This window comes from Micropterus dolomieu, linkage group LG14, assembly GCF_021292245.1.
Source record: "Micropterus dolomieu isolate WLL.071019.BEF.003 ecotype Adirondacks linkage group LG14, ASM2129224v1, whole genome shotgun sequence".
NCBI lineage: Eukaryota > Metazoa > Chordata > Actinopteri > Centrarchiformes > Centrarchidae > Micropterus > Micropterus dolomieu.
The window spans coordinates 4,906,241-4,931,754 of NC_060163.1; the positions used below are offsets into that span (position 1 = coordinate 4,906,241).

Here is a 25,514-nt window from a genome sequence, read left to right on the forward strand (position 1 = left end):
GTGTGTGTGTGTGTGTGTGTGTGTCGTAACACATCAGCTGTGAATATTTGGGTAATAGCACCACTTAGTGGAGAAATCGTGCACCACAAAGTAAGATAAAGTTGTGTGCAATTTCAATTTTTTCGACACCAATTCCAACTGATTGCGATTCTACTCATCGATTTTCGGTTCTCATCAAATCTCGGTTCTGATTCCAACCCCTTCACCACAAATCGTGTAACCGCTCTATGACTTTCATCCACTTTCTCCTTGCTCATCTTCCCCTTCATGGCTAAAGTGAAAAGAGAATTATGCACATAGTTGGGAACCAATAAGCAGAATCGAAATGCATGTGTCTGAACGAATCCACGGTTCTTGGAAATTTGGTAACGGCTCCAAGTTTCTCAATACCCAAATCTATACGCTATACACATGTACTGTAAATTTAAAACAGAATACAGGTGAATCCGAGCTGGTCCCAGGGAGCAACTGATGAGGCTCCATGATACATTCACTTTTAGACATGTTCTCCTCCTTTTGGGGGCCTTTGGGGGCCCACCTACTCTAAACTTATCCGGCTCCCACTTGGCACCATTATTTCAATATTCCATACCAAAAGTAGCTTTTTCCAAACATTGTCTATTCCCCACTGGGTTTTGCATCCAAATCTGATTCTGTTCCTTCTCTGGAGATAATGGCGTCTTCTTCCTATAGTTATTGTACACAGAAATATTATTTCTATCCTCATGAAGGACTTTAACTGTCTATTCACAGTAACAGTTGTTCACAGAAGTATGCTCACTGCTGGTGCTGTCCTTTTGGCTGTACATTTAACTGAAGACACCATTACAATCCATCATTAGACATAATTGATTAATTGGCCTTCGTTCTCTGTATATCTATGATGCCATTATATTAGAAAAATACTCCCACAGTGCTTCCACTTTAAAAAAAATCTTTATTCCCTGCAACAGGAGACGATCTGATGCGCTGTGTTGACCTTTATAACCAGTCCCAGTCCAAATGGTTTGAGGAGATGGTGACCACAAGTCTGGTAAGAAATCATGTGTCTGTGTAGTTTGCTGTGTGGGAGGAAGCAGTTCTGCTTTTTGTTTAGGTTTCTTAGAATATTTTACAGTATTTCACAACAGTTTCAGTGTGCAAAACCCACAATGTCAATAGCCAAACTGACTTACTGACTGATAGATTACCTAATTTGATACAGATGTTTCCATTTTTGTCCAAACGGTAGCATTTTCTCTTTTAAATTGGGCCAAAGTAATTTTGAACTTTTTCCTTCAGTTTTAACGCAAAGTACAAAGCAAGTTAAAAAAAATCTTAAATAAAAAAATATATAAAAAGAAAAGGTAAACATAAACATGTTTTAAGTAAAATGTAAATGTATCAATTAGTATTATTTGGATAATATACCGTATATTAACCAAATATATTTCACACATACAGATTTATTACACCTTTTTGTTCACATACGTAGACCCATGTGTTCGTACATGCCAACCATGGACAGTATACTGTAAATATTAAGTAAAAGATTTCTCAGGTCAATGATATATTTTTTTGCGGTCAAATATTTATTTTCAATACATCCCCAAAAGCAAAACATCGGGGCTCACTCACAAGTCTGATCCCCATAAGAGTCCTGAAATGTGTCAAAGGGCCCGACCTTTAACCCCTTTCATATATAAATAGTTTACAGTTTGCTAAATAGGAAATTTGCAAACTGTTCTTGTGAAATCATTTCTAAGTCCTCTGTTAGCCGCCGTTGTAGCTGCTCACTGTACTTTCTCTGTGACTCATTCCAAACTGCTTTTCTCCTCAGGAGCTGGAGCGGCTGGAGTTGGAGCGGGTGGAGATGATCAGACAGCATCTGTGTCAGTACACCACCCTTCGGCATGAGACAGACATGTTCAACCAAAGTGTAAGTACAGCTTCAAATCAGTATTCAAACTTTGTTGAGTGACAGACGGCAGGGCTTTCAAAATAACTGAATGCGTAAATCAAATTCTACACAGTCCATTCTTAACTACTATGCTGTATGCACTGTGGTTTTCTGGGAGATGATAAACAGACTACTTTGAATAAGCAGGTTGCAGGTTTCTTGTTGTCTGTACAGTCATTCCCGAAGCATGTCTCTAAATGTGTGCACTCGCCTCTGTCTCTGCACTGCATCCAGGATCCTAAGTGGTTGGTCTTAACCACCCTAAGAGACCTCTGGAGTATTGTTAAGTCAAAAGAAATTTTGATGAATAACCTTTATTCATAGGTTTGCAAGGAGATGGACAATTTCACTTCTCTTAGGTACACGAATTGACCTAACAAAACATATTTGGGAGGCAAGGCTTTGCAGACACCAAGCGGAAATTCATTTTACAGCATTACAGAAAAAGGCCAAGACACAAGTAAACAGATAAAATACTAATTGAATGAAATTTAAAATGAATGACTTTACAAGCCCTCTGCGATGTAAACATTAGGTATTTTGCCAGGCAAGCAAAAGACATTTGAGCGCACACTGTGACGCTTCAACTGACTGCTGTCCTTGCTTTGTCCAGACGATGGAGCCGGTGGACCAGCTCCTGCAGTGTGTGGACCCGGCCAAAGACAGAGAGCTGTGGGTGCGGGAGAATAAGACTGGAGAGATCAGGCCAGTGGACATAGAGATCTGATCTCGGTGCTGTCGCGACGGCGCTGCATATGTACACTTTTACCCCCAAGCTCACACTCAGACACGCTCACCCAGAGGCCACATGCCTGAGCACTGACTGGGAGATGAAATCTGTGCCGGGATCTTCACTACCACTCCACTGATCTACATGTGACTCCTAATAGACTGATTGATGGAGGATGATGTCAATATTAGGGGAGATTAGTGAGACGCATTAGTGATGAATGAAGATGTCAGATAGTGACAGGCTGTAGTTTGCAAGCTGATGCCAAGCTGCGGTGGCACAGGAAAACGAGAACTGTGAGTGTAAAATGTGAGACGAAAGGTGAAAGCGAATGATCAAGAAGCACCAACAAAGAACATTTAAAACCTGTAAATGTTGAATAGCTTTATGTCATGCAGCAGTGTAATGCTGCGGTCTGTACGTGCTTTTGCTGTGAGGTAATTCTCCGATTCACTTGTGTGTCGATGCACACGTGACTTCAGAAATGCAAGCTGTTGGCAAAAATGATTTAACTGATGCTGCAAAGCAAAATGCATTCTGACCCAAGAGTGTTATATTACTGTGTACCAGAATAATATAGTATTTTAAGTACTAAAATCCACAATATGTAGGTATTGACTGTTTGCAAAACCCCACACCCCTGTGTTACTGTTGCTATGCCTGTCAAGCATACAGTTCTGGCACGTCACATAATGAGTTTACTAAAAGTATCTTGGCTGAAATGACAACTGTCGCTTGCAGACTTTATTTGCTTTAATTAGCTAGGCTAAGCTAATGGTGACACTAAAACTCTGTCTTTAGCTGACTTTTAAAAGTTTCCAATTAGCTTTAAACTGAGAGTCTGTAAATCCGTCTTATAATATGCACACAATGGCTACACACATGATGTTGAAAGACTGAAGCTAAAGCTAACAGGTCCCAGAAAAAAGGTTAGCATACTCACTAGCAGATGATCCAAGTAGAAGACATGGAAATAAAGTGTTATTCATTAAAGAATGTGCAACAAAATGCTTACCAGAGAAGCATTTTCAACAGCATACGTCACTTAGGTTATAACATTCTAATGTTGGCAGCCTACATTAGAGTCGATAAAAACACAGTTCCATTCTTTACACTTGTTGTTACACATATGGTATTGCTCATATTAGACCCCCATACTCCCCATTTATGTTAAGAAATCCAAAGCTTGACAGGCCTGCAATGCCTAGTTACAGCTGGTAAGCCATGATTGTCATCAACTGACACCATGGTTTGGGTTGGGGTTTAGCCAACGGTCAATTGCTGAGGACAAAAATCTGAAATCTGGCCACACTTCTTCACATCTCTGACAAAATAAAATCTAAAGCTCAGCACTCAGTTTCATTTCCACCTGTGTTTTACTACATTCCTAATAAGGATTTAAAAAATCAGCCAATTGCACTTTATACCAAGTGATTTTTAATTGCTGTTCATATGAAAATTATTCTGAAGAGAACTTACTGTTACACATTTTATTACTGAAGCTGGGTTGTGGTCATGTTCACGAGGAGCCTGGTGTAAATATTTGGGATGTGTGATCTGCAGTGAAAGCAGGAAGTAGAGTGAAGGATGTAAAATACAATAGACACAAAGACATACGATATACAGAAATTTGGTACTGATAATATATGAAACGTACAAAGTGTTTTACATGCAATAGAAATAACAGCCCTTTTAAATATTCGATTGTTTTGGAAATACAAGCGCTTCAGTTGGATTGACTGTCAGTGCTCCTGCCTGCAGAAGCTAAATGTTGTACAAATTGCTCTTTCACCACCATGTCTTGTCCAGTATTATTAGTACTACTTGACTATTGAGAGTAGAGGACTGAGATGCCTTTGTACATTAACATCTAAAGGTTGGCATTTTTCATTAATAAAAGGAAGATATGTACCTTATATCATAACAAATGCTCTTTCTGGATTGTTTTTGCTTTCTGTGTAACCTTTTTGTGTAATCACAAACTGAAAAAAGGCAGAAGAAAACATTTAATAATTGAAAAATTTATTTCATAAAAAACACATTTCCACATTCAATAATAAAATGGTTTGACCAAGCCTTGTTACAGGTAGACATGGTTAAAAGTACAGACAGAGATACACTTGGACTTTATCAGATAGTTTAAGTAAAATACATTATTTCTTATTATTGATAATAGCCCATATCTTAATGGCACCTTGTTGCATATCTTACTTGGTAAGACTTTGTAATAATGATTGGTTATGTCATTTATAAGCCATTTGTTAATGATGAACGTGTCATTCATACATGTAAATCAATTCATGTAATTTATATCTAATTTGTTGATATACCACAGGACACCACACAGATCTCTCAAATGTAATTGATGTACACAGCAAGCTTCAGCAGTTTGAACCGGTTTGACTGTTAACTTACATGTGATAGCCGCTGACTGTATTCATCTAAACGTTTTCACATGTTTTGCTCGCAGGTAAGAAATATTGGTAACACATTTAGTATGTAGAAATGTAGGTTATAGCTTAGTGTACAAAGTTGTGTTTGGGCTTTTTGATTTTCTTCAGAGCATCACCATCAGGAATCAACAAAAGCTAGCTTGCTAACCTCGATGTCTGGGCTAACCTGCTAGCCTAGCTTTGTTGCCTAAAATCATTTGCTAGCCTCATTGTTTTGCTGTACTATTTAATGGAAAATGCTATAAAATGCAGAAGTACTTTAAAGTTACAGAATATGGTGCTCACTTAGTACATTACCTCTACTCTCCAGTCCGTAGCAGTTGTGAAACATTTAACTAATGTTAGTGTACAGATGAGGCCTTCTGTTTTAGCTAGCGTTAGCTGCAAGTTTAGCTTTTCTATGTTGTTTTTTTAACGTTAATGTAGGTGAGGCATATTTGAATTGAAAATTGTTGTTTATTTATTTTTTGTCTTTATTATTTCACAATATGAGCAAAACCAACATTTATTGGCTAGTGTATGTGGTACACCATGCATTTACAAATGGTGAATAGAGTGTACTTTAGATTGATAGCTTCAAATATTTCTGTAATGACTAATAGATGAATGATATCTAATAATTTTATGTTATTTACAATTGCAAATTAATGATTCATTAATGCTTTTCACAATTATTTGATGGCTTAAAAATTGCTTCTAACTAGTGGTTTTAATGAAGAGTAACCTTTAAGCGGGATTTTGGAACACTTACAGTACAGTTTTGATATTCAACTGTTTTTACATACAAATATTACATAATGAGGTGGATATAAGGGTGTGTTGGACTGACAGTGATAGCAAACAGAGGAAGGAATGAGTACATTGTAGAAAAATTCAGAGGGAATGTACACAAACAGGTGACACAGAAGGGTCTATTTATGACCTGAATGTATTGAGAAACTGCAGTTTCAGCCTCTCTGATGTCAAACTTCTAACTGTACCATGCTGCACTTCTTCAGAAGACTTCAGAGCCAGGGTGATGATGTCTCAGCTCTGTTTCTAGTCAATCATGAGCTTCTTGAGGGAGTCGAGATATGCTGGGATGAGAGAGCTGACAGACTCGTTGTCGTCGTTGAGGATCTTCTCCCCTCTGCCCTCTGAGCCCACAGAGCTGGGTGACCTGACCAGGCTGGGGTACGGAGTGCTGTAACCCTGGTGGAGCACAGACATACCTCGGAGTCATTACTCAGAGTAACCACAGAAAAAAAAAAAATACCACTAGGATTTTGTGAAGTTTTCTTTTGTCATTCAATCACAAACGTGCGGTTGCGGAGCTAAAATCTGTCTTTGTTTCTTTCTTTTTCAAAAGTGACTAGTTGAAGCTGATTTTTGAGGGAAAACTACAAAAATTGTTTAAAATTGCAAGTCAGTGAATGATCAGATGCAAAAATGATATTTGTTTACTACCAACCATTAGTAAACAATCAGATATAATCACTTCCTGACATAGAAAGCATCCAATACACAATCTGCAATCAGGTAATACAGGAAATTATTACACATGCCAAATGAAATCAGTTTATTTAAAGGATAGGTTCACAATTTTTCAAGTCTGTCTTGTAAACAATAGTCAGGTGCATAGTCAGACATGAAAGTTGTGAACCTATCCTTTAAATATGCTTTGTGATTCCAAAACTGTGTGGTTTAATTTCAAATGGACCCATTTAATTTTGAGGTATGCTTCACTTTCGTTTCATTCTTTAGCGAAGATCCAATCAACAATGTGATAAATACCTACAGTCTACACTCATGCTAGCTGCTCTGTGAGCCTGCACTAAATGCTAACATCAGCTTGCTAACATATTTGCTAAATAGCACTAATTCTGAAGTACAGGCTGATGGGAATAGAATTAATGTGGCAGGTATTTGCTCAGAAACAAAAGAACTGTTTTCATTAATATATTTTAAAAAGTTAAGACATCGCCATTAAAAATCATCCTGACATGAAAATGTTTACCACTTTTCATGGCAGACATTTTGCTAAAAACTAAAATGTCTGTGAATGAGGAGATTAGCAACGTACACACAAACATGTGGCTCAGAGATGCACATGAATTTACTTGCATAGCTTGATTCCACTCAGCAGGAAATACATTTTCATCAATATGGTTCAGCACTAATTTAATATATATTTCATTTAAAATGTACCAATTTACTTTTTAAGTTTGCATGACTTTTCTATATTGCAGTATATAGGATGTGTTTACAGTGCTGACACATTTACACCTGTAAAAATTAAATAGATTGTTAAAGTTTGTTAATTTTATAGGGAACAATGGATAAAGGATACTTCCCTACTATTATAGGAATAAAAATCACTTATTTTATATGGCAACTATGTTTGAACTCCTGGAAGGTTACAATTAGATTCTAACTCTGATTACTAAAAACAAGCAGAGACAATATCACAACTAACGCTGAAGCAGATGGCATCTTATTTCTAGTAACAAGCTGTTGCAGCAGTATGCCAGTAGTTACTTACAGAGGAGTAACCCTTGCCGAAGCTGCCTCTGTTCTTGGTCCTGATCTTGGTGAGTGCTGACTCAGCAATGTCAGCTCGCTCCTCAGCGTCATCCAGCTCGTGGACGGTCTTCCTGTACTTCGCCAAGTTCATGTTGGCTTGCTCCTCCTGCAGGAACAACAGAGTGTGTGTGATCAAAGCAGACAAGTGACGTGTGCTATATGTGAGGTTTTGAGGACGAGGTGACGTACAGCCTCCTCCACTTGTCTCTTGTAGGCCTTCATCTTGTTCTGCAGCCTCTCCACCAGCTCCTGCATCCTCTGCTGGTTCTTCTGGTCCTCCTCTGACTGAAAGAGCAGCTCCTTCAGCCGTCGCTCGTTCTTCCGCATCGTCTTCACCGACTCGGCGTGCCGCTTCTGCTCCGAGTCCAGCTCCAGCTCCAACTCCTTCACCTGCACACAGACAATGATGACTGTACCTCTGATTGGTCAGCAAATGTAACTCAATGTGTGTATGAGGGGTTTTTGTTCATGAGGACACGTTGTTTTTCCAGAAAAGCACCAGACAAATAATGCAGACTTTCTGTTCTCCGAGCTGATGACATCCGGGTTATTTTCTCAGACTCCTCCAGAGATGATTCAACTGTTTTCAAAGGCTGAGTGCTTTCTCTGCATGACTAGTAAACTGTGTGTAAAACCTGGTCCAATAGCACTATGGGAAATAATCAGCAACTTTCTCTGAAATGAATGTTGATGCTCAACATACTCTGTTTCCACAAAATAAATAACATTAATAACCTTGCATGTTCACATAAAACCACTTCTAAATGATCAATACATCGTGTCACCCTTACTATATATTTAAGTAACTTTGAAGTAGAGTACACAGCTAACATTCAGTTCCTTTGTCGACATTTTGATATTACTGTGCACAAGGCCTCATAAAGGTCAGATGGGTCAAAAACATCATGCAGATTCATGCCAGGAGTCATGGCAATCAGACCAGTAGAGGTAAAAATGTCTTGTTCTGGACCTAAAACTAAACTGACCGACTGACATCTTTGTGACTCCGTACCTTTCCCTCCAACTTCTGGATGATCTTCTTGCCTCCTTTCAGAGCCATCTGCTCGGCCTCATCCAGCCTGCTGCTCATGTCTTTGATCTGCGCTTCCAGCCCTTTCTTCACTCTCTCCAGGTGGAGTGTGTGCTCCTGCTCCAGACGCAGCTCCTCCCCGACTCGCGCCAACTGAAAGAATTAGACCGTCCATTTAGAAAACAAATATTTTAAATAACTGAACATGTGTTAAATCTCCATCCTTCTATGATGTCTTTTACCTCACAGCCGGCCTTCTTGGCCTTGTCTGTGAGTCCCCTCAGCTCTCCTTGCAGCTCCTCGTGCTCCTGCTGCAGAGTCTGGAGATCCACCTCAAGCTTCCTCCTGCCGCTCAGAGCCGACTGGAACTGAACACACAAGAGGACACATTGAGAAAGCCATCAGTCTACGTTTGACTGGTAGCTATCACCTCTGCACGACCCCAAAGCAATGCACATGCTATGTGTCACCTGGTTGTTGAGGTCGCTGTATTTCTCATTGGTCTCATGCAGCTCAGTCTCCAGGGCCTTGCGGGCCCTCTCTGCGCTCTCCAGAGCTGCTCGAGTCTCCTGCCCGTCGCTGACCAATAGAGCGCAGCGTCGTTCCATGGCCGCCTGCTCCTCCCTGCGCTCCTCGTGGCTCCGCACCTCTTCCTCCAACTGAGCCTGCAGGTCCTGGGACAGAAGACAGTCATCATGTAAGTAAGTCTCCTGGGAGAGCAGACCATTTCAAACCCCTGCTGTTAAAAGCTTTCTGTAACTTATCATCAGACCTTAATCTGTTGCTGCATCTTCTTGCTGTTCTTGCTGAGCTCTGCATTGTTCTTGGTGAGCAGGTCCACCTGCAGCTCCAGCTCGTTCACGTCAGCCTCCAGTTTCTTCTTCAGCTTCAGTCCCTCGGCTTTGCCTTTCACCTCCACATCCAGACTGGCTTGCAGGGACTCCAGCGCCCTCTGGTGGCTTTTTCTGACAGAGGAGGAGAGAGAGGGATTGGGGGAAAAAAACAAAGTATTACAAAGATGAACTGTGCGCGCTGTATCGCTGCAGAGACAGTAAAGCAGGGTTTGAAGAGAAGAACAGTTCAATGAGACAGGCCTTACCTCTAAAGACTCTGACTTTGTTGAAGGAATAGACGGACATAAAGGACAGGAGGAAAAGTTAGAGAATATTGTTGTAGGTAATAATTATTATTATTGATTTATAGAGCACTTTCCAAGCACACCACACAGTTAGGAAAATAAGACAATAACAGGGCGGAAGCAGCAGTAAAACAGGAACAGGTGGTTTAAAGTTGTGAACAATTGTACCAAGGCCATCTTACAGTCAAATGAATACACATTTGTTCTTATGAACCCCATTCTGGTGTTGAAGGAATAGCTCAGTATTTAGTTCAGCTGAGAGTTAGATTAATAGCACTCAAAGTTCTGTCTGGTAAGTATAAGGTTACAGCCAACAGCTGCTTATCTTAGCTTAGCATAGAGACAGGAAACAACTTACAAAATAAAGTAACACAATCTGCCTACCTGCGCCTCTAAAGCTCCCTAATATGTAATATCTAATTTGTTTAATCTGGGCAGGATGCTGAAATAGTCCCATGCAAGTTTTGGCTTGGACATAAGTTTGTTAATTAGTGCTTTAGAGTTTTAGAGGTGTTTGGCTTTTGTTGCCAGGCTAGTTGTTTTGCCCTGTTTCCGTCTGTATGCTGAGCTAAGATAACCTGCTGCTGCCTGTAGATTCATGTTGAATGGATAAATATGAGAGTGGGATCCATCTTCTCATCTAACTTGGCAAGAGAGTGAATGAACGCATTTCCCAAGATGTCAACTATCCTTTTTAACATGGTAACATCAGCAGTTAATAGACTGAAGATTGTTAGGACAAAAAGTGGTTAGAAGATTAATTATATAGTCTGGTAACAGACCACACAAGGCCCTGGATATGATTAATAGTTATTTAAAATGAATCCTAAAAGATAATTGCAGCCATTGCAGCCATTGCAGCGAAGAATGGGATATTTGCTTTTGTCTGGTCTGTAAATTATATATAATCTGAAGCTGTTCCATAGCTCGACCATAAGGGCAAGTACATAAGGTATTACATTAATCCAGTATACAAAGGCATATAATAATAAATAAATAAAAACATGACTGGACTTAAGATGCACCAGACTAAAGCCATGGTCAAAAACAACACACGAATTTTGTAGCAGTTCAGGGCAGATGATCAGCACGTCTGTCTTGTCAGAATTAAGTTTAAAGTTATATGTATAACTGTATATAGTCTGTGCAGCTTTGGAAAGAGATGTGGTGCTGGGTGGTGGTGGATGATATGTCAGGTATGAGGAAAATGAAGGATTGAGAGGAGGTTTAGGTACCTAGCTGCTTCTATCTCTTCCTCCTTCTCCTGAAGTCTGCGTTCCAGGTCTCCTTTAGCCTGAGACAACTCCAACTGCAGCCTCAGCACCTTGGTCTCCTCAACCTGGAAGGAAGAAAGGAAGGAAGAATGAAAGAAAAGGGGCATTTGTGTAGAGATGTACATGATGATGTGTACAGATGGCAGATTTGCTGAAGCTATGTACCTCCAAAGCCGCCTCAGACTCTTCCAGTGAGGCCTGTAACTCTTCTTTCTCCATCTCAGTCTTCTTCTTTGCTTTCTGGAGCTCATGGACACTTTTACCTCCATCTGAGAGCTGGTCTGTAAGGTCAGTTATCTCCTCTGTCAGACAGAGAAAAGCCACATACAAGTCTAATCGCACCATGGTGACATTTAGCTACTATGAGTCTCTTAAAAGTGAAACAGTTTGACATTTTAGGAAATAGTCCAACTTGTTTTTGGTGCTGAAAGCGACATGAGATGATTTATACTGCTCTTATGTCTGTGTGTTAAGTATGCTAGACCTGGGGAACAGCTAGCATGGCTCTGTTTGAAGTTCAAAAACACACCTGCCAACGCCTCTAAAATTCACCAATTTGCAGAAAGTGAGTTAAATTTGACTCCAAAGTACAACAGGTCACTGAAAGCCATCAACTCAGTGCGTACAGGCTAAACAGCCTGCTTCTACCTTTTAGAGGCTTTCATGTAGAAATCTCTACATGAGTCCTGTGAGTCTCTACATTTCACTTGTTTTTTAATCAGTACACAAACAGAAATGTAAAAACAACACTTGTTCAGTTGCATGCTGCAACTATTAACTTCTTTATTCGCCCACACACCTGTCCTTTATGTCTTCCACATTTTTGCTTGTTACCCATATAAACACATGAGACACAATGTGATCATTTGTAAGCTTCAGAGGGTGTTGGTAGTCATTTTAATCTTTGGACAGAGTCAGGATAGCTGTTACCCCCTGCTTCCACTATTTATGCTAAGCTTAGTTAAGCTTATAGCCTCCTGGCTCCACTTCTGTACTTATGGTGCGTTCCATTTGACACGGCAAGTCGGAATTTCCGATTTCCCAGTCGGAAATTTCAATGGAAAGCCCCTTAAGTTGGATTTCCAACTCAGAAAGTCAGGAGAACCTCGCCAACCCCATTCTCAAAATGGCTGCTCCCAGAATCAACAGTAGTGAAAGCCGTAGTAGTGTAATGTTTTTCACACTTCTGTCTTATTTGTGTCTCATTAAGCCAGTCGTACACACAGTGCTGTCCAACTTATATCAGTACACATGTTGCTACGGTGATTATGCTGTACGTGCAAAATACCGCATAATGCGTTGCTATCAGCTGGTATTGCTAAAATGGCCAGAGGCATCAATCTTGGTTTTCCGACTTAAATCGGTTGTTGTACTGGAACACGGTCAACTTGGGTGTGACGTCGTTCACCAGCTCCAACCTCCGACTTCTGGGCTAAATGGAACGCACCAAACAGACCCGAAAGTTCATCTTACTCTAAGCAAGAAAACAAAAGTACATTTCCCAAAATGTCAAACTATTTCTAAAAATCTGCAAGAAGCATCCGCTCTGTCCCTCATGTGTGTATTGTGATACCCTGGTAGGCCTTGTTCTCCCTGCGTAGGACCTCCAGCTGCTCTAGAGACTCCTCATGTGCTGTCTTGAGCTTGAAGAGCTCGCTTGCGTGTTGCCTGCTCTCCTTCTGGCATCCTTCCACCTCGGCCACCAGCTCCTCACACTTCTGCCTCCAGTCTCCGAGCTGCTTCTCCAGGATCCGCTGCTTCTTATCCAGAGCCTGACCGCAGCTGCTGGCCTGGGACAGGAAACATATGCTCAACGATAACAACAGAGAAGTTCACGGCGCTGCACTCATACAACGTGTCCCTTGCTATACCTTCTCCAGGTCCACACAGAGCTCCTCGACCTCCCCCTGCAACCTCTGTTTGGTTTTCTCCAGTGAAGAACATTTAGCTTGGGTGGCTTCCACGGCCTCCTCGGCCTCCTGAAGCCTGGTTGCCAGCTTCTTCCTGTGACACACATGTTAGTCGGACCACTGAGATGCATTCAAAGTGTGAAATGTGAACGTTGACTGCCTGCATCAACACAACGCACTTGGTGTCCTCCAGCTCGTCGGCGTGCTGGATGGCGTCGGACTCCTGTTTGGTCCTCCAGTGCGTCACCTCGCTGTTGAGTTTGGAGACGAGACGCTGCAGCTCCAGCTTGCTCTCCTGCTCCTCCTCCAGCTGCTCCTTCAGCACCTCGCACTCATGCCGCACTGAGCTCAGGCTGCTGCTAACCGCCTGCTTACACTGGCAGCAACACCACAGAGGCACACATTTCTCTTATTTGCATACTGGATATTTTACTTTTCATACTTTCCGAGTTCAAAACACACACACAGACACTGACCTTGACCTCCTCGTCCAGTTGTTTCTTCAGTTCTTCCAGTTGGGATTGGAGCAGAGTCTTGGAGCGGCTCAGCTGGCTGGCTCTGCTCTCTGCCTCCTCCATCTGCCGACCCACGTCTGCGTTATCAGCTGACAGGACGCACAAGAACACTGATTATCACACTGTAGCATACAGTAGGTGTTAAGCACACGCAACATTCTGTGGCAAAACACCAAAAAAAACAAGCATACAATGTGATTTTTTTTGTAATCGTAATTATCTGTTTCCCACAGCAGATGTGGATGATGTCATGTCTAACTGAGGAAAGATATATAGTATAAAATAGTCATATCTGTATCTGTTGCACTGCTCTGTGGTGAATAAATAAAGTAAGTTTCTTCCCCATTGGAAACAAGTAAAAGTCATGTTATTTTGTCCACTGACTTTATATGTGAATGCCAATTTACCAGTCATGACGAACACTGCTCAGCCAGTGAAAACAGCTGTGTAATGTGTTCTGGAAGAGCTGAGAAAACTGTTAAAGGGACACTACTTGAGTAATTGTGGATTCAGTTAGGAGACTAGAAATGTTAATTGGGAAGCCTCCATTTATAAACCAGGCACATTGGGTTTGAAACTGTAGATTTTGAGCCTCAGATACCCTGTTATCTCTCCCTGTCTTCCTGCCTGATCCATGGACTGATTCGTCACCTAATCCTGTAGATAACGCTGGGTTCCAGGCAACTAAGAACTTGAAATTTCCGACCTCCAGCTACAAAAAGCACCATGGATACGTGCTGCGTGTAAACTGATGTAGAAATATGTTGCCAATGGTATTATAGGTACGCCAAGCAGCATATGTTTGCCTGTAAGGACTGCCTTCTTGGTTTTGACCCTTGCCTGCCTCATGGTTCTATAAAATTCTGTCATTATATCGTTGAACTGTAAATCCTTGATCCTTGAACCTGTCTGCTCAATTGTCTGCATTTGGGTCTTATTAGTTGGTGCCCACGTGACAAAGATGAAGAATATTCATCTAACAGGTGCACACATGCCTGTGAGTCTGTTCTTGGCCACACTGAGCTCAGTCAGGGCTCTCTGTAGGTCGTCTCCTCTCCTGTTGGCTTCTGACAGCTGCTCCTCCAGCTTCTTCATCTGGCTTTCTGAGGACGTCTGCAGCACAACGCGAACACACCAGCACACATTCTGTTACACTCCCAAGTCATATAGGCCTGACATTACTGGCTTGTTGAAAATGAAACACTGGGACAGTAAAAGCAGGTCAATCTAAGCCTCAGTACACGTGACCTAACTTCCTGACCTTGGCTTTCTGCAGACTGTCCAGAGACGCGGCCAGCTCGTCCGCCTCCATCCTCAGGATCTGCTTCTCCTTCTCCAGTTTGGCCCTGACCCGCTGCAGGGCCTCACACTGCTCGCTCAGCTCTGCCATGGCGTCACTGTGCCGTTTCCTCAGAGATGCAGCCAGCGCTTCTGACTGGACAGAGGACTCCTCCAGGTCTCGCCTCAGACGCAGCAGCTCAGCCTCTCGCTTCTTGTTCACCTCCATCTGTATGTAAAATATGCATTTTAGACTGCAGATTGTGATGGTGCCACTTATGTCCTAAGGCACCTGTAGGATTTTTGTTTTATGTACTACATATGTCCTAATGTTTTTGGAGACATGTCCTCAGTTTCTTTACATCAGAATGCCAAAATGCCTAGAAATAGTTCTAGCATGTACCCCCTGCAAAACCCCAAATTGTAGATTTCTACATTTCAGTTTTGTACGGATTATACAAAAAAGATACAGTACATGTTAATTAGTGAGTTTTAGGGGTGCTGGTAGGTTAATTTTGTTACCTTTGGACAGAGCCAGGCCAGCTGTTTCCCCCTTTTCAAGTCTTTAAGCTAAGCTGAGAGTGGTACAAATCTTCTCATCTAACTTTATGTATGAAACCTTAATCTCGTGCAGCCTTAAAAAATGTGATAGTAAAAAGTGTGTGTGTATGTGTGGTAGAATGTATTTAGTTTACCTGTGAGGCGGTGACGCCTCCTGCTTCCTCCAGTCGGTCGGTGAGATCATCCAGCTCTCTGGTTAAATCCGCCCTCTGTTTCTCAACCTGCCCAAAAAAACGCAGTTCAAGAAGGGTAATAAACACTACGTGTACAAATTGATACTAAATTATCAGAATTATTTAATAGATAACTGATCCATGAGCGGGCGGATCCTTTATCTCGAGTCACATAAATGTTCCATCTCCACTAGAGAGTAATAAGTAATAATGTAGTAATAAGTAAGTCCTTTAGTGAGAAGTGTGTAAATGTCCGCATCTAAACATTCAGAATTTCTGAACACACTGTATTTAACTTGGGGCAGCAGACTTCACATATTCTGTCCCTGAAGTAGTCCCACCTCCTAGGACAGGATATTTAAACACCAGGAGGTCAGTGTGATTGACAAGGGAAGTGATCTTTCCTGAGGTCAGAAGACAGGAGAGTAGCTGTTATCTAATCAGAGCGATACAGCGGGTTAGCTGCTGTCATACAGTCACAATATTACGTGAACTGCTGTTTCCTTGTAAGTTATCCCATCCTCTGATCACTGATAAACATCCTACAAAGTTAAGCCATGCTACTTTTAGTCTTGTGTTTGTTGATGCTAGATTTTGATCTGTTAACATAGAGGATTCAGCAAGCTGTTAATTGCCCTTAAAGCTGCAATAATTGATTTTTGGCTACTTAGGGACCGCTAAACATGCACCACATTGACTTAATACCGCCTAATAAAGCTATTATACTAAGCTACTATTTTGGCCCCCAGAGGAATAAAAGTCCAAAGTTACTAACGTAGCTAAATTGTTAGCAAACTATTGTCTGTTTACATATCTAGCAAACATGGAGCAACACTAACGTTCACTTGTGTTAAGGTAAGTGTAACGCACTCTCCCTTTGGCTCCTGAGAAAAATCTTTGGCTCTTTAGTTGCTAAATGCTCCACTTGCTTCACCAGCTAGTTGCTAACTTTGTCTATCTTTCTGGTGCTGTGCAGGCAGTGTACAGTGGGTTTATCAACACTTTCTTGCTGTAATCTGCCTGCTCCCGCTGCAAACAATGTTGATCAGAGGGGCGACAATGAACCAAACATGAGTTGCGTGCCGTAAGACAAAAACAATTGGCTGATAGATGCTACAAAGCTCGGTAGAACTGAGGGTTAACTGCAGAGTCTGATAATTCTCTGTGTGTTTGTCATTACATTAGACCATTTTCACATTGTCATTTGAAACCCTGTTAATATAAAAATATTGCTTAGTGCAACTTTAACTTCCAACGGGAGAGGTATGAAAATGTTAAATATGTCAAATATAACAATGTCATCAAAGCTTTAATATCATGAACATAAATCTGTTTTATTTGCAATAAAATGAAAAAATCATTAAATATCATCAACTTCAAGATTCAGCATATACTGTATATCAAGATCCCTCTCCGCTGGCTCCACCAGTGCAATAAAATTTAATATGCAGTATAATACAGAATAATAAAACCTGAGACTTTACATCAAAAGAAATACAAAATACATTGTGTTGCTTAGAAAACAAATAAAATATATAACGCTTCAGAAATGTATGACTGATAAATTCCTCAGCAAGGTTGTCAGAGAGGGCCTTCTCATGCTCAAACATGGCACAGCACACATGGAGAGAGTTTATAATGCTGGGGCCATCACGCGCACAAACAGCCAGCGCTCTGTAGTTAAAAGTTCTTGTTTTTTTACGCCGATCTTTTACAGCTGCTTTAACGACAGCCGTAGATGTTGAGACTGGTCTGTAAAAGCTGGAGTCTCAGGCCTCCCTGATAGCAGCAATGAGCCACAGTCGTCAACACACCTCAGGCAGAACAAGGGAAAACAGATGATACTCACTGGGGGCCTCCTCTTTCACCCCCCACACCCCTTTTTGGAGAGCTCAGTCTCTAAAACCTGCAGCCCACCAGCTCACCCCCCCACCTCCCAGGCCCACCCTCTATGTCTACAACCTGGCTCTGTGTAAAATTAGTTAACCCCGGCTTGCTCGTTGCTCTCCTCTGCACAACTGACTGAGTCAACAGCTCCTCCGGATCAGCACCACCCAGCACCACTCACTCCCATTCACATGATGAGGGTCAGTGCTCCCAAAGGCTCCTGCTGAAGAACACCTTTGTTTGCACAAGAGCGTGAAGGAGTAGGAGTGTGTCTCTGTTCAGTCTGTGCATACATGCCAATGTATGTTTGCATACGTTTTCTCTAGTATCCATCCATCCATGTCCTCGACCTCAAGTATGGAGGCTCTAACCTGACCACAGCTACATGAAAACAGAATTTAGTCTATGCTATCGCCCAGGTTTATTTACCTTTAATAAGGTGGGGTGAGGTATCCTACCTTGAAATGAATGTGAAGGTGTACATAAGCTGCATGTACAAACAGTACAGTGCATAGTGCAGTAGATCAAAGCTTATTCTAACATCTAAATCTAATGGTGGTGTACAACAAACAGTTCTGTTTAATTGCAGCTCAGTTTGTGTGACTTCAATGTTCTTTGTTCCCTCACCTCCAAATAAGTGGTTTAGATCATTTAGATTTCCCATGATGCCATATCTTAAAAGTGAACCTGTTAAGTAATATGTCCCCATAACTGGTAATAAAAATAATGGCTTACAAATAATAAACAAATAAGACCCAGGTAGTAAAATGAACTCTTAATTACAGACCTGTCTGTCAGTAGCATTATATATTAGTCTTTTCCTAAATTATCAAAATATGTACAGAAAAAAAATACTGTGTAAGTGCTGGCAAGTTCTCAAGCAAACCGCTGTCAGTAAGAAAAAACAGAAACTTTTTATGCTTTGTAAAAGCTTTAGGCTAACCTCAAAAGGAGAAAGGTGGGGTGGATCTAGTCATGCAGCCTGTCCTCGGCATAAAAAAACAGCTGTATAGGCTGATTATTATATAGCTTTTTACGACCCATATTTAAGTTTTTAGTTAGGCCGTGACTTCTAGGGGCAGAAGAAGTCAGGTGACATAGTATAAAGTGCGCCAAAGTCTGCATATGTAGGGTGGTGGGGGTGGATGGATGAGTCAAGTAAACTCAGACTTTCACAGAGGTGAACGAGGTTTGAGTCTCCTGTGAAAGAAAGTCAAAGTTGATATGTTTATGTTAAATAACGTTTTGTACAAGACTTACATAATGTACTTATTTTAACCTAAACCTAACCAAGTGGTTTTGTTGCCCAAACGTAACTATACTACGACCTTTTCACAACATTTACCACATGTTAAATGTCACGTGACTTGTGTGATGTACTTAAGGCTCTGCACGCCTGTCGATGGATTGCCAACGCTCATACGTGTCGTTTTGGGGGAACGGTCTTGTATGTAGTTTTGGGACAACTGACAATTTTGTTGTTTAAGTATAAGGTCATGTTGGTTTCTCAACTGCTCACAGTTTGCAGTGTAAGCAGGACGTTGTCTCTATTTAATTTTGTAATGTGTTTTGTGAGCACCACAAACAAAATTGCATTCAACTGAGTCAGTGTACGAAGGTATCTCAGTCATGCAAACAAGAACCCGCACGTTTTTTGATTAATTTGCACCAACATTTCATTCTGTGGTGATTTATTCTGAACTGTTAAAGCTGCACACTTGGTCAAATGGCCAAGGAGTGCATTAGCTTCTCCCTGGTCTTAATTTCTGGTTTTACAGCCTGCAACTTTTCTTTCCATTTCCATCCAGAATTCCATTCACTGGGTCACCAGAAACATGACTCAGCAAATGTTGCTTAAGCTAAAAAGCTCAGTAGAGCTGTGGGGAACTGCAGAGTTAGGTGATCATTTTCTGTGGGTTTGATACAACTAGCGAGTCCTGTCGCATACACATATCCATTTGACCCATTGTTCATCCAAAAGCATGAATTAGTGCAACTTTAAAGTTCCTCTTTCTTTAGAATGTCAGCTTATCGACTAATAATTATCATGTCTGTGTTTATCTTAAAGATTACATCCTACTAGCTTTTCACAGTGTGTGTGGATGTTTCTGAGTGAGTGAGAACAGTCCACTGTATTGGTGTGTGTGTGAGATATACAGAGAGAGAGATAGAATGGTTGGCATTCCAGTTGGGAGAAGAGCCCGTTGAAAGTAGAGCTGTCCATCAGCCACTATCTCCTGATGAGATCTCCCCTTTGCGACCTGAGCAGCAGAGTCTAACAACGTCTAACAATAGCGAGCCTGTCTGCAGCAGAGGTATGTTGTATTTGAGCTCCCCTGAAGACGCAGGCTGTGGAACAGATAAAGACCTGCATGTCTCTGCCTGCCTCTTTCACCCCTCTGTGGCTTTAGAGACTGGTGGTGGTGGGGAGATCCCCTGCAAGCGCCATTAGGAATACCACCCAGAGTGGGGAGAAGTGTGCAAAACACGCCCTCGGACCCGCTGTCACTCTATTCAACACTCGGGATGAAATATGTACCTTTGCATTTCTGCCTTTACCTACTTTAACATGAAAACTGCAGTTAGGTCTTAAGAGGGGCAACCAGGTCCTGTGGCTTAAATACACACACTCTTTAAGAGCGTCTTGTTTGAAACAACAAGCACTTAAAGCCCCCACCTTGGAAGATCATCTTTACATGAACCAGGCATGCTGTGTTGAAACATTTTACATTACAAAGAGGATGTCTTGGAAACTTTACTGCGGTGAAAAGGAAGGTGGAAAAAATGTCCTGTTCTTCCGATTCGCTTCTAGGAGAAAGGCAAGGGGATTACAAGAAACAGAAGGTGCACTGATGTGAGTGCGTGTGTGTGTGAAAGAGACAGAGAAAGATTGGAAAAAAATAAGAAAGAAGAAAAACGATGTTGGGGTCCCTTTACGCCCCTGGGGTTACCCTATATGTTAATCAGAAACACAAGGTCCTTCCCCCCTGAGTTTATTATCACAGGTGCAGATAGTTTGGAGTGACCAGGGGCGCACACGTACCCCACCGTCTGCCAACAGATCAGCAATCTTTGTTCTTTTTCCTTCTCTCTTTTAATGTTCCCTCCAATCCACAAACAGCTCTCAACACCACAGTCCTGAACGTTACAGCAGAGCCAAGCTCATCCCAGAGCTGCTTGGCATCTTTTTCTCTGCGCTGACGGACAGATTTAAGGCTCATCTGCTCTTTGTTTCATTTACGGAGAGAGGGGAGATGTTAAACAGGGCCTTATAGCTGTGTAGCATACCTTGGCTCTCATGGCCCGCTCTGCTTCCAGCTCCTCCTCCAGCTCCTCAATGCGGGCCTAAAGAGAGAAAAAAGTGGAAACTGATTTCACTGAGACGACTCAAAGAACAACAGTCTGCTTTCACAAACATATAAAATGTGAACCAGGATATCTGAAGTTGAGCCGAACAAATGGGGCGTCCCCTCCACAGATTTTTTGCTATTTCAGGGCAGCACTTGTGTGTGGTGAGGCCGCTTCATACACAGTGCTTTCTCTGGGGATTTGGCAGCCTCTGGCTTTTTCCTCAGGTAGCAATTTAGAGCAAGAATGTCTGTAGTCACCATCATTATCTGTATTCTGACCCAGGGCTGGGTCTGCTATGTCCGGTCAGCCGGACGAAAACGCATCGAGGCCGTTTTCATGACATTCTAGGAACTTGTGTTGTGTTTTTGCTTTCTCTTGGTTTTACAGTCCTGGCTGGAAGTCAGCGATGCTTTTCCCATGCAGCATCAAGGGCCAAATATACAGTGTAGTTGAAATGATTGCCATTTAATCTAATTCATTTTTCACCAGCCTGTGTTATATATTTATAATCTGTGTCTATGTTGGAAGTGGCGCTTCTGTCCTGACCGCTCCTGTATCAAAGATTTTACGTTTTTTCAGTGTGGCCATATCCTGGCTAAATAAAGTTATACATATTCAAGATATTTTACATCACAAAAAGGTTAAATAACAATATTTTAGTAACACATTTTATAATGCGAAAAAAGGTTTATACACATGTGCAAATCATTCACACACGTTTAAAACTGTTTATGAATGTGTTTAAACCTAATGAAGACATATTGTGTATGATACCAACTGTTATACCATGTACAACTGTGTTATAATGATGTATTAAGGTCTTATTAACTGTTTATGCACAAACACAGATGCTTCACACTTCATAAAGCCTCTTTATCTGCTTACACCCACTTTAAAGCAGGTTATAAACCATCAAGGGCATGTTGAAAAGTGGTGGGGATATTTAAGGGTTCAGATTAGGGGTGTGACCAAACACACGATAATGCACAATATTAGAGTCCCGAGAACAAGACAACAAGATAATTCAATGCTATTTAGAAGAAATATTAATTGATGAAATCTAGGGGTCCTCCCCCAGAAGATTTTGAGCATAAAACTCTTAATTTCATGCATTCTAGAGACATTTTCTGCACCAACTTATAGTGGAAATGTCTTTATTTATATGAAGGGAAACAAAATTTATGTGGCCGGTGGCAATTCAGAATAGGCTATAAAAATATTATCAAATATAATGTGGTAATCAGTAGCTTGATTTTTTTAGCCTATAAGTTACTTTTGTTTTGGACAAGGCAGATCTGTTTCTTCTATATTTACATTGCATTTCATGTTTTCCTATTGTGCAAGTAAACCTTTCTCATAAAATTTCTATTTGTTATTTAACATTTCTTGTTGGAAGCTAATTTTCAGAAAACTTTTAGCAAGTGCTTTCACAGAGTGGTGGGGACAAGTCCCCAGCGTCCCCAGTGTAAATGACACCTATGTAAACCATTAATGGATTGCTTAACACATTGCCTGTGAATATTAACTATGGGGATTATAATACAGTGTTAACAGCATTTTTGTAAACCCAAAACTGAATGAGAAATGTGTTCTTCTCATACTTCTAAATCTTCTTCAATCTATTAAATTTTGATAAAAAAACACAGTAGTTACTTAAAACTACTAGCGAAAATCAGTGGTGGAATATAACTAAATACATTTACTCATGCATTTGACAATTAAAGTGACTAAATACTATTTTGTTTTAGAATTTTACACACAAACTATATGATCAGTTTAAAATGTGATGCATTGCTATAGATTAAACTACCCAACAGGATATAAAGTAGTTAAAATGAGCTTACTACTTACTCATGAAGACATTAGCAATATTAACGTAATATAATATATAGTAGTGTGACACTCACCATAGCCATTTTGCATTTGATGATTGCAGGGTTTTTACTTGTATTCTATGAATAAATACGTCCTCTATCCACCGCTTCCAATATTCATATAACCATTTGTTTGCAATTAATCCTCCTATTATTATTGTATCGGAATCTTCTCCAACAGTCAACACAATCAGAATGATCTAACATAAATAAATCACCCACGGTGTCAAAGCCGCGTTTTGCACTGCTAATGAAAATTAATCAATTTCCCAACATGGCTGCATCCTTCCAAGTTGTGTCATGTTCTGCGCTATCTCCTGCTTCAATCTATGTCTCAGTGTCAGGAAGTGTGTCTGACATGGCATGTAGCCCAGGGCCATTCACAGCAACAACATCTACAGAACGCTCACCGATGTGGTGAAAGCCAATAACCGGCTACACAGCACCCTAAGCTCCCCAAACATGACCGTATCAGATACTTTGGAGCAAGATTAACACACATGGACAGGGAATAACCTTGCAGTTGTAGCATCTTTGTTTCATTATTATTGCAACAGGAGTTTGTCTAGATGTCTTAGAAATGTCACAACATGGAGTCAGACATGTCATAGCATAATATCCAAAAATAACACATAAATACACTAACCTGTCCCTCTTTTTTCAACAGTATGTTTAAAAGTTAAGCATAAACACAAAGACAGAAAAAGACCAATAAAAACTCACATGCCAGCGTAGGACATCTGCAGAGAGAACAGCCATGGTGAGGCAGCAGCAGCCCAACTGAATGACTGACTGGCTGTCCCACACACGCACACACACACACACACAAACAGACACACAGCTTCACTGTTGATCCCCTCCGGCATTTTTTTGTCCACACCCCCTTATGCATGCACAGCCCTTTTCTGTCTCTCACAGTTCCCCACTCACATATCTGTTTCTTGTTAAATTCCTACTCTCCACAGCCTCAAACCAGCCTCAAAATAAATATTGCGGCTCTAATACAATTGCAGAAAACATAGCGCACTAACAGTGTTAAGATGTCTGAGCCAGACTGCACGGATAAACGCAATTTGGACTACTTATCTATGACAGAAGGAGTTTATATATTGATTTTGTTCACATGAAATGTATTCTATTCTAAATTACCCCACAACAGCTACAAGGAGCACTTTTGGAGTCATGTGGGGAAATAACAAAATTAGCCCATCATTGCTGAGAATGGTTGCAGGGTTTGATCTCCATAATTGTATGTGCTTAAAGTTTTAGCTTTCTCTTTTCCCCGCTGCACTCTGAAACCATAATAATTGTCCATAAATTGCAATCAGATGTGCCCTCATAGCTGATGTCTCCTCGCTTGTGTCTGAGGGAATATTCAGCGGCGTGGGCAGTCATATCCTGTGAGATCCAACCTAAGTCGGAGGGGAAAACAATAGCCAAACAATTGGAAGTCCTGCCTCAGCAAAAGACACAGAGCATTTTGGACCCCCTGCTGATGTCTGTCCACCATACTGTCCACACATGCTCACATAATTCAGGTCCCCACGATTGGGCCAGAATCTGCTTTGTTCTTTTAAATGCCTTCAGATGACAGTGTGCAGCTTCCAACAGTATGTTTGATTGGCCATGTGATGACAGGTGCCGTTGACCTGGTCAAAGCCTTGCACAGCAGGTGATGACGTAGGGCAAATCAGTGGTATTAGAAATGACGTGATGCCTGCTTAGCACAGGTGCACATTGTAGAAGAGGGATAAAGACATGAGTGAGATACACATGACCTTGCAACACAGGAATTCAGTTGTTAACTGTACTGTAAGTGCATGGCCAAATATATTTATGATATATATATATATATATATATATAAAAACAAAGCCATGATTAACATTTGGTTGTGTTTTAAGCTTAAAACTGCAGGAAATACATAATTACAATACACTCCCTGATTTGTTACAGATCCCAGTACTGTCTCCTGATCCCAGAGCTTTCCTCCCAGGTCACTGTAGCGCATTGTGCAAGGTTAAGTTTGAAATAATCAACAGAGAGCTGGGAGGAAATGTGGTCATTTAGTGACAGTATTGAGATCTAGAACAAAAAGTGTACCTTTAGCTGGTCTTTGTCAAGACTGGAACCACTGGACTGATTCAAATGGAAGCGTATCTGTTCAGTCAAACATGTGAGAGATGGACGACTGAAAAACGTGTCTGGAATGCCTCCTGTGCAGACACGCAGTTAGATGAGAGGACTGATACAACTCTAATGTCTGTGCCTTAAGTAGGGGTCTGCGGTCAAGAGGCAATTAGCTTAGCTTAGCATAAAGACTGATGGCTGTTTTCTCCTACCGCTACAGTTCACTAGCTCACATGTTGTGTCTCGTTTGTTTAATTGTGCGCAACAAAACTGTAGAAATGTTATCAGAGGGGGGGATTTGTAACTACTTCTAGCTCCCCCTAAAACCAAACGTTGTTGTTACATTTCTGTTTTCCCCCTGCTTCCAGTCTTTATGCTAAGCTATGCTAACCACTCACAGACCTGAGATTGATATAGATCTTCTCATCTCACTCAAAACCTCCAAAAGGTTAAATCATCCTTTTCTGAGTAACTTCAGTCCAAATATTACTATGTTCACACCTACACAGATGAATGAAAATTAAGTTGTGTTTACAGCTTGTTGTGTCAATTCCAAATCAGTTAATCCGCAGCTTTAAAGAGTCAATCCAGATAACAAAAAAAAAAAAAATGCTTATTAACAGCTTTCTAGACTGACCATTATCTTCTCGGGTCATAATGACCCTGTACAGCACTGTTGATTAACTGCTTTACGACCATGTAATAAAACCA

At 41.1% G+C, this 25,514-nt stretch overlaps 2 protein-coding genes across 3 annotated transcripts in view; one reads left to right on the forward strand and one right to left on the reverse strand.

Annotated features, from left to right (window-relative positions):
* LOC123982467 (growth arrest-specific protein 7-like) overlaps window positions 1-4,597 on the forward strand; it is a 58,947-nt gene extending 54,350 nt beyond the window's left edge. For both annotated transcript variants that reach the window (XM_046067992.1, XM_046067993.1), the window contains exons 13-14: window positions 1,820-1,918; window positions 2,553-4,597. In XM_046067992.1, the coding sequence (XP_045923948.1) occupies window positions 1,820-1,918; window positions 2,553-2,666 (213 nt within the window). In that variant the 3' untranslated portion in view covers window positions 2,667-4,597. The remainder of the gene's footprint in view (window positions 1-1,819; window positions 1,919-2,552) is intronic.
* Window positions 4,598-4,674: 77 nt separating this feature from the next.
* Window positions 4,675-25,514, reverse strand: part of LOC123983452 (myosin-16) — a 59,729-nt gene continuing 38,889 nt past the window's right edge. The window contains exons 8-24 of the mRNA XM_046069709.1: window positions 20,739-20,795; window positions 15,525-15,611; window positions 14,813-15,058; window positions 14,547-14,664; window positions 13,513-13,640; window positions 13,216-13,412; window positions 12,998-13,130; window positions 12,700-12,916; window positions 11,292-11,428; window positions 11,088-11,191; window positions 9,487-9,679; window positions 9,185-9,388; window positions 8,957-9,082; window positions 8,697-8,867; window positions 7,874-8,074; window positions 7,644-7,790; window positions 4,675-6,313 (exon numbers count right to left, since the gene is read on the reverse strand). Of these exons, the coding sequence (XP_045925665.1) occupies window positions 6,161-6,313; window positions 7,644-7,790; window positions 7,874-8,074; window positions 8,697-8,867; window positions 8,957-9,082; window positions 9,185-9,388; window positions 9,487-9,679; window positions 11,088-11,191; window positions 11,292-11,428; window positions 12,700-12,916; window positions 12,998-13,130; window positions 13,216-13,412; window positions 13,513-13,640; window positions 14,547-14,664; window positions 14,813-15,058; window positions 15,525-15,611; window positions 20,739-20,795 (2,619 nt within the window). The 3' untranslated portion in view covers window positions 4,675-6,160. The remainder of the gene's footprint in view (window positions 6,314-7,643; window positions 7,791-7,873; window positions 8,075-8,696; window positions 8,868-8,956; window positions 9,083-9,184; window positions 9,389-9,486; window positions 9,680-11,087; window positions 11,192-11,291; window positions 11,429-12,699; window positions 12,917-12,997; window positions 13,131-13,215; window positions 13,413-13,512; window positions 13,641-14,546; window positions 14,665-14,812; window positions 15,059-15,524; window positions 15,612-20,738; window positions 20,796-25,514) is intronic.